Genomic DNA, 9,374 nt, shown 5'->3' on the forward strand with positions numbered 1-9,374 from the left:
ACGCATCTTACTGGAAAATTCTAAATCCCCCTCTGGCGCGGGGCAGGAGTGGTGAACATTCCGAAGCCCATCCCTTTTCTCACCTTCCGGCCGCCCTCCGACCCTACGGCCGACCAGACCCCGGTGCGGCGTCACCCAGATGCCCCGAGGAGTTCCGGGGCCGTCCCCTCTGGGATCCCACACGGGCCCAGTGTCCTGACCAGATTCCAGGAGGGACAGCCGGCTCGGGGATAGCTCCTGTTGGCCAGCACGGTATATCTTTCAAGCCATCGCTTGAGGTTGAGCCACCAGAGCGGGGCTGACAAGCTAAGCTGATTTGAGGTGACGCAAACGGTTTATACACACAGCCTTCCTGCCCCGGCCTGTGCTCGAAACACACCCACCCCCACACCCCCACACCCCCACACTCGTAGGGGTCCGGGGAAGGACGGGCCATTCAGACCATTGACCTGGCCAGGCCGATGGCTGGTGGGCGGAGCGCACCCTCCCGCTTGGCCCCAGAGGGAGCTGGGTTGGTGCGCTCTGGGATGATGAGAGTCACGTGGTACCCAGCTCACCAATCAGAGGTGAGGACTCGACCGGGGGGGGGGGGGGGGGGGGGGAAGGGGGGGAAGGGGGGGGCCGGCCCGCCCCACCCCTCCAGCTCCGGGCTCCACCCAGGCAGCGACAGCGGCCGAGCTCTGCCGTCTCTGAGGGAAAACTGGGCGTGATGGCCACCCAGTCGTGCTGGGAGAAGGAGCAGAAGCAACAGCAGGGTGAGGAGAACCAGGTCGCCCCTGCCCCTGGCGACGCCCGCGGGACTGGCAGTCCCCGTGCGTCGGTCCCCACAGTCTGCAGCGACGGGTCTCTGCCGGACGGCGGCGCCCCACGCGGCGGCACAGCAGGTTCCTCCTCCTCCTGCGCCACGGCCGCCGGCGCCATTTCGGTCACTGCTGACGCCCCGTGGCTGCCCTCCATGGACTGTGCGCAGGAGAGGGGGCCTTCTGCCCTCCAGGCCGGCCGTGGTCCCCACGCAGAGCCGAGCCGCGTGGTGCCCGAGACGGGCCGAGGTATCCAGGCCGCGCACGCGGGCAGCGCGGCCGCCATGGGGCGGGCCACGAGGGGCGCTGGCCAGGCCCGCGGGCGTCCGACCCACACCACGAGCCCAAGGGACGGCCGTGGGAGGAAGCAGCCCAGCCGCCACCGCGACGAGGCTGCCCGGGCTCCGAAGCCTCCAGAGCGCTGTCTCTTTCCTGGGGCTCCCGGGCCTCAGTGGTCCGAGCCCTTGCCGCCATCTCCTCCCAAGTCGCAGCCCGGCAGCAGCCGCCCTTCTCGGGCTTCTCCGCCGAGTCACGCACCGCCGCCTGGCCCTGCCCTTCGAAGCCAGGCCAAAGCAACCGGCCCCGCTCTGCTCAGCCGCCGCACCCCACCCGGCCCTGCTCTGCGCAGCCCTGCATCTGAGCCACGCGATGCTGTCCTCCGCCGTCGCCCTGCACCCGCGCCAGGCCCTGCAGTCCGCCGCCGCCGTGCACCCTCGCCCGGCCCTGCTGTCCGCCGCCGTGCACCCTCGCCAGGCCCTGCTGTCCGCTGCCGCCCTGCACCCGCGCCAGGCCCTGCTGTCCGCCGTCGCCGTGCATCCTCGCCCGGCCCTGCTGTCCGCCGCCGCCCTGCACCCGCGCCAGGCCCTGCTGTCCGCCGTCGCCGTGCATCCTCGCCCGGCCCTGCTGTCCGCCGCCGCCCTGCACCCGCGCCAGGCCCTGCTGTCCGCCGCCGTGCACCCTCGCCCGGCCCTGCTGTCCGCCGCCGCCCTGCACCCGCGCCAGGCCCTGCTGTCCGCCGCCGCCCTGCACCCGCGCCAGGCCCTGCTGTCCGCCGTCGCCGTGCACCCTCGCCCGGCCCTGCTGTCCGCCGCCGCCGTGCACCCTCGGCCTGCCCTGCTGTCCGCCGCCGCCCTGCACCCGCGCCAGGCCCTGCTGTCCGCCGTCGCCGTGCACCCGCGCCCGGCCCTGCTGTCCGCCGTCGCCGTGCACCCTCGCCCGGCCCTGCTCTCCGCCGCCGCCGTGCACCCTCAGCCTGCCCTGCTGTCCGCCGCCGCCGTGCACCCGCGCCAGGCCCTGCTGTCCGCCGCCGCCGTGCACCCGCGCCAGGCCCTGCTGTCCGCCGCCGCCCTGCACCCGCGCCAGGCCCTGCTGTCCGCCGCCGCCGTGCACCCGCGCCAGGCCCTGCTGTCCGCCGTCGCCGTGCACCCGCGCCCGGTCCTGCTGTCCGCCGCCGCCGTGCACCCTCGCCAGGCCCTGCTGTCCGCCGCCGCCCTGCACCCGCGCCAGGCCCTGCTGTCCGCCGCCGCCGTGCACCCGCGCCAGGCCCTGCTGTCCGCCGTCGCCGTGCACCCGCGCCAGGCCCTGCTGTCCGCCGTCGCCGTGCACCCGCGCCCGGTCCTGCTGTCCGCCGCCGCCGTGCACCCTCGCCCGGCCCTGCTGTCTGCCGCCCTGCTCCTGGGCCAGGTCCTCCTCTTCGCAGCCGCGCATCCGGGTCAGGCCCTGCCCTCCGAGGCCGCGCATCCGGGCCAGGCCCTGCCCTCCAAAGCCGCACCGGCCCGCTAGGCCCTGCCCTCCGCAGCAGCAGCACGACTCCAGGCCTTGTCCCTGGGAGCCGCGCCACCCAGAGAAGATCAGCCGCTTGCAGCCGCCCCTCTCTGCCTGGGCCTGCTGGCCAGGGTCCTCCTTCTTCCCCTGGGTTCGCCCTTCGAAGGCCTGCCCTGCACAGCAGCTCAAGCTTTCCTGATGCTGAGGTCCCAAGCCTTGCTCCCCAGCCCCGTTGGCGTGCAGTCCGTAGGCGCGCCTCCTCACCCTCACCTCCTGGTAGGTTCTTTCCTTTACCTGCGCAGTGTGGTGAGAGCTTCTCCTCCTCCTCCTCCTCCACTTCTTCCTCCTCCCTCTCCTCCCCGACTGGGTCTCCTGACCAGAGCCCCTCCTCCTCCCTCACTAATTTTTCTGGCCAGAGCGCCTTGTCCTCCTCCTCTAAGGTTTCTGGCCTGGGCTCCATCTCCACCGCTAGCCCTGATGCCCTTAGGCGCTCCTTGCTGCTGCAGTTTGAGGCGCTGAGCCCTCTCTCTCCATGAGAGCGGGCTGAAACAGGGAACACGCCTCGCCCCCCTACACCTCCTGTGCTGTGACCCTCCGTGAGCATCCGCCTAAGACCCACAAAAGGCATCACCATCCACCCACTGCCCTGAATGGGCTGCCCGCTCCGCAGTTACCTGTGAGGTTTCCAAGAGTTCTGTGAGCCAGCAACCAAAGTTAGGAGTTTTGAAGCCGCCTCTCCCCAAGACTGGACTACCCAGCACTAACCTGCTCTTGGCCCTTGATTGCAGGCTCCCTTCTCCCTCCGAAGGGCCTGCCCTTGCCCCTGAGTTGAGATTCCCCTTTTCCAGGTCGCCTCTTATACAATGAATATTTGATGAATAAAATTAAAATGTTGGCTTTCTTTCTTTTAATGTACTGTGGGTTTTTATTGAAGCAAAAAGTTTTGTGGTTTTTCCTTTTCCACTTGTGTTTGTGGGTCTGCAGCAATAAATTCTCATGCAAATTGTTGTAAATATTCTCCATGCATTTCCGGGGGCTCTTTTAGTTTTTCTCTGTTTATATGTGTTTGTTCAGTTGAAAAGGTATGCAGCCACCACTGCCACCATCTTCCTAGAATCCCCTTCACCTAGTACCTCACTCCTTGAAAATGTGCTCCCTCTGCTTAGGTGCTTCCCCACCATCTGATGATAAGCAGTGTCTCTGCCTTCCATGGCTCTCAAAAGAAAGCAGAGGGATTCGTCACCTGCACTGACAGACCAAAATGGTAAAAACAGTTAAATTCAGGAAAGAGACCAAAAACCTACTGGGAAGGCCATTCAAAGTGTTAGAACCAGCCAGTGGCCTGGCGGTTCAGTTCAGGCATTCTGCTTCGGTGGCCCGGGGTTCTCCGGTTCAAATCCCAGACAGGGACCACGCACTGCTTACAAAGCCATCCTGTGGCAGGCAACCCACATATAAAATAGAGGAGGACGGGCACGGAAATTAGCTCAGGGCAGATCTTCCTCAGCGTAAAAGAGGATTGGTGGCCGATGTTGGCTCAGGGCTCGTCTTCGTTAAAGAAACAGAACTAAAGGAAATATTTCTGAGGACACACTTTAAAACATACTACTTTTGTCACATTACTTTTCTTGAATAATTCTACAGATGTCCAAGACTAGGACAAGTTGGTAGATACTTTTACTGAAGCCAGTCTCACAACTTCCGGTCAGAGGGTCTACATTTATTCCCCCTTTATAGATGTGGAAATTGAGGCTCAGAGCAATTTTGTGGCTTTTGAGATCTCATTGCTAGGAGGGCTTGCTGCTGGAGTCAGAATTCCTGGGTTTGAATTGCGGTTTCCTGTTGGCTCATTGTGTGTTCCTGGACAAGTTCAGTAACCTGGGATCCGAAGTTCCCTTATTTGTCAGGCACAATAAGAGTGCATGCCTCCTAGATTGTTGTAAGGATTAAAATGGATGGTGCGTGTTAAGTGCTTCCAACAGTGTCTGGCACACAGTGAGTGCCCAGTAAAGATGGTTCGTATTCTGATAAGGATATGAACATGTACCCAGATATTTCTGACCTAAACAGCTAGACTCTTAACATTTTTTACGGATCTTTCTCAAGCAACAATACTTCAGAAATCAAATGGGCCATTTCAAAAATGGAAGGGATATTCTTTATCATATTCACTTTAAAATATGAAGGCATTTCCACGTTTGTGCTGAGGTGTTCTCAGGGTTAGGTGTGAAATGCGTCTTGGTGTACAATATAGTTGGTGTTTTGAGAAAAGCGGATTAGTGGCATGGGTCAGGGGCCTTCATTTGTTTTTTTACCACATGTATTTTAAACTTCACTTTCAATGTTTTCCTGGTGTGGAGTTAATTTTCACAGGTCTTTTTTTTTTCTTTTAGGAATCGTTCTGCATGCTGGATTGGTAAAAGCCAGCATCTCACGGTCTAGTCTAGCAGGCAGACACACAAACAGACAAATTACATGAAAGGGCTTAACCTGAAGAATGAGCAGTCTTTTAGGGGTATCATGAGAATGTAAAGGAGAGACATAAAGGAAGAAGCTGCAGACCGGGATGGACTGGGGCATGAGTGGCCAAAGAAGAAACAGGATACCTGAGAGAGCCATCTCCTTGTGTGTGTGAACGAGCTCATCTGTATTCGACAATTCCACTAGTCTCTGGGTTCACATTCTTGATTCTGTCAGTGTAACCCTGAAGGGCATCTGAGCCTTTCACCCGGAAGATAAACAGCAAGAGCAGGGGGCTCTAGGAACAGAGGTGAAGACCATTCATCCACAGCTAGAAGGATGAGTGGGCAGGATTAGGAAAGGCTCCTCTCAGAGGAAGTGATTATGAAGTAGATACTATTATCTCCAATTTACAGATGAGGAGACTGAGGGTCAGAGAGGCTGTATAACTTGCTCAAGGTCACACAGCAACACAGAGATATGAGGCTAGTTTCCAACCCCAGGTTTGTGTGGCCCCAGTGCCAATGCAATTTGTACTACCGTGAGCTCACTCCTATGACAATGTCATCTGTTTTTATTCCTGGCTACCGGCTACACTTTCAGAGCCTCTGCCTCCAGGAAGTGTCTTTTTAAATCTACTACATACAGTATGAGGATAAGCTAATCCTATAGTTTGTGAGGTCCAGTGAAAAATGAAAATGTGGGAGCCCTTGTTCAAAAATCATTACAAATCTTAAGATGGCAACAGCACGTCATAAAACTAAGCAGGGGCCAGTGCGACTGCACAGTTCACCTGACCCTAAGGCCAGCCCTGTACCCTATAGTAGTTGATCAGCAGGCAGCTTCCAGGGACAGACTGCGGAAGGTCTTTCTGCTATTTCCTGGTCCCCCACCACCATGGAACCCTGGGGTGAAAGCTCTGTCCAGCTGTGAGTGATGCCGGACTCTGAGATAGGCCACGCACCTCCCCTTTCCCAGTTCACAGCTGTTTCTGGGGACTGCACACCACGTAGATGGCAGGGACACCAAAGGAGACTACGTCTTCTCATCCTACTAGAGAGGGCACAGAAATTCCCAAGAAGAGCCCTGTCATGCTGCTATCATGTTCTAAATGCCCTGCTCCTGATTCTAGGTAGATTAATCTTCCCTGCACAATAAATTATAATCGCTTGCTGCGATCATTTTCACATGTGCCTTTGAGTTAATGTGGCTGAGCCGGAATTTTTCACCTTCTACACAAAGTTTGAGTGGTTACTTTTACACAATACCAAAATAATACCTTTTCTCAAAACGAACAGCAGTAGATCAGGGTGTCCAAACCATCACCTTTACACTTGACAGAACAGTAGTACTCTGTGCAGGGGCATATCATGCAGCTTGACTTAGCAAAGGTTTATAACGCTGGAAAGGGCTGTGACAGAGTCCACAACTCTGTTTTTCCTTCATATTACATTTTATGTACTCTCTTTTATGCAATTTGCTCAGCTATAAAATGAACACCTGCTTACTAAGGCTGTTCTGATATTAAATGAGTATGTCTAAACCATAAAACAGTACTTAACACATATAAACATACCATAATTTTTACATATTATCATATCTGCGTGCCATGTAATGCATAAAGGCAACTTGCAGTTGATAATGTTAATCTGTCTACCAGGACCCTCAAATAGAGGCCGCCCCAGTGGCCTGGCCCACCTCACAAATCTAAACCTAAGCCTGCACTTACAGGAAACACCTGTCCAGGAAACCCAACATGCACCACTCCCAGTCCTCCAACTCAGGTGTAGCTAGCTTACCTTACCCTGGAAAGTAGGTCCTGTTAGGCTTATAAGGAAAACCCCAACCTCCCAGCCAATTGTGCCCTTTCTGCGCTGCCTCGTCTAATGCGCTATAAGCTCGCTCTTGCCCCAAATCCTCGGGAAGAGTGCTCCCCTAGTCCATGGATTGTCTTCCCTTGAATAAAGGACATCAAACTCGTTACTACATTGTTTTAGTTTAGTAATTTGACCCAGTCAATAGTGTTAATCCCAGGCGTTTTCTTTCCATGCATTTCTAAAGGAATAAACTGCAAATTACATGTGTGGCGAGCATTATATTTCCACCGCACAGAAGTTCGTATTACTGAAGTCCGAGATGCCTATCAGACACCTCAAGTGGAGAAGTCAACCCACAGCTGGATATACATGACTGGTATACAAAGATGGGAGCAGATACACAAATTGAGGTTCATCAGCTTAAAATGATATTTGAGGGAGCAAAATGGCGGGGTGAGCTGACCCGGGATTCTCTCCCCTCCAAAGTACAACAAAAGATTGGAAGAACTGAATTTCAGAGAATAAACATAATGCCAGCTCGTTAGAGACCTACAATACCAAGAAGGCGGAGATCATAAACCTTGCTTACACCTTCGGAGGCGCTGGAACGGTAGGAGAGAACATCGCTCCCTCCCCTAGAGTGTGCGATCGCTGCGGCCCGGGTCGGGAAGGAGCGGGGGAGGGGCCGCGCGACCGGGGGATCATCCAGGACTCCTGCCGCTGATTCAGTGGAGACCCGCTGACGGGGGAAAGCTTCCGTCCACGGGGACCCCATAAATCAAGGGCCTTGGGAGACCAGAGAACAGAACTGATCTGAACCCAGACCGGCGCCTGTGAGTAACAGCCCCTCCCCCCCAGCAAAGCCAGTGGGCGCAGCCATCTTGCCCCAAGGCGGAGAGCTCACAACACGCCGCTCTCGACCCCCATCTAGTGGCCACAGGCTGTAACTGCAACCGAATTCTACCACCGTGAGAAAAAACCGCTCCTCTACCATCCAGCAATTTATAAAAGCCCCAGACCAGAAGGAAAACAATAGAAACACAGAATTAAGTCCTGAGGACTTGGAATTAGGTGAACTAAGTGATAATGAATTCAGAGCAGCTATAATCAAAAAACCCCATGAGGTAGAGAGAAAGATAGAGAAACAAGCCGAGTTCTGGAGTTACTTCACAAAAGAGATTGAAATCATAAAGAAGAATCAAACAGAATTACTTGAGATGAAAAACACAATGGACCAGATAAAACAGAATATGGATTCCCCGAATGCCCGTGTAGACAACCTAGAGGAGCACATTAGCATAATCGATGATAGACAGGCTGAATGGCGCCAGACAGAGGAAGAAAGAGAACTAAGAATTTAAAAAAATGAGGAAAATCTCTGAGAGATAATGGATTCAGTGAGGAGTAAGAACATAAGGATCATAGGAATTCCCGAGAATATGGAAAAGGAAAATGGAGCAGAAAGTATGCTTAACGAAATTCTTGAAGAGAACTTCCCAAATCTAGGGATCAACAGAGAAATGTGTGTAGAGGAGGGTTTTAGATCTCCTAGATTTGTCAATGTAAAAAGACCTACTGCAAGGCACATAGTAGTAAAGTTGGCAGATAGGAATGATAAGGAGAGAATACTCAGGGAAGTAAGGAAAAAAAAGAGAATAACCTATAAAGGAGCCCCTATTAGAAGGTCAGCGGATTTCTCTACAGAAATCCTACAAGCTAGGAGAGAATGGAGTGATATATTCAAAGCTTTAAAGGATAAAAACCTTCAGTCAAGAATACTCTATCCAGCAAGAATTTCCTTCAGATATGAGGGAGAAATTAAATCTTTTCCAGACAAACAAAAGTTAAGGGAATTTGTAACTAAAAGCCTTCCATTACAAGAAATCCTCAAGAAGGGTCTCATACTTGAAAAAAGAAAAAAGGGAGAAAGGGGACACAATCCACAGACTAGGGAGACCGATGGATAGAACCAGAACAGGATAGCAAATGTTCAACTATAGCATTAGGGTAAAAATAAGGAAACTACCAAAACAAGGACGATCTTAGCACTCTAACTACAAATTAATAAGACGAGTTGGAATAAAAAATGAAAATAATTATTTAGGAGGGGAAGAGCAAAGGGTCTAAATCAGTATTGGTCAAGTAGGTAAGAGACCACCAGAGAATAGACTATCTTATACATGAGATTCTAAATACAAACTTCAAGGTAGACACTAAAATAAAGTACAGAACAGAGTCACAAATCATAAATAACAAAAACTCTAAGAAACCCAGCATAAGAAATTACAGTATTAAATGGGTAGTCTAAAGCACACAGGAAAAGAAACACAGGAAAACAAGATAAGGAGCGACAGATTGATAGCATTAAGTCCACATGCATCAATAATCACTTTCAATGTGAACGGATTGAACTCTCCAATAAAAAGACACAGAGTGGCAAAATGGATTAAAGAACACGATCCAACAATTTGTTGCCTCCAGGAAACACACCTCAGCCCCAAGGACAAACACAGACTCAGGGTGAAGGGGTGGA

The 9,374-nt window shown here is 53.7% G+C and overlaps 1 protein-coding gene across 1 annotated transcript; it reads left to right on the top strand.

The window, feature by feature from the left end:
* The first annotated feature begins 709 nt into the window (after positions 1 to 709).
* Positions 710 to 2,582, top strand: LOC138921777 (EZH inhibitory protein-like). Its single transcript, XM_070257131.1, has 3 exons — positions 710 to 1,528; positions 2,163 to 2,306; positions 2,379 to 2,582. Exons 1-3 carry the CDS (start codon positions 710 to 712, stop codon positions 2,580 to 2,582), a joined length of 1,167 nt encoding a protein of 388 aa, XP_070113232.1.
* Positions 2,583 to 9,374: the final 6,792 nt, after the last annotated feature.

The sequence above is a fragment of the Equus caballus genome, chromosome X (assembly GCF_041296265.1).
Source record: "Equus caballus isolate H_3958 breed thoroughbred chromosome X, TB-T2T, whole genome shotgun sequence".
Lineage (NCBI taxonomy): Eukaryota > Metazoa > Chordata > Mammalia > Perissodactyla > Equidae > Equus > Equus caballus.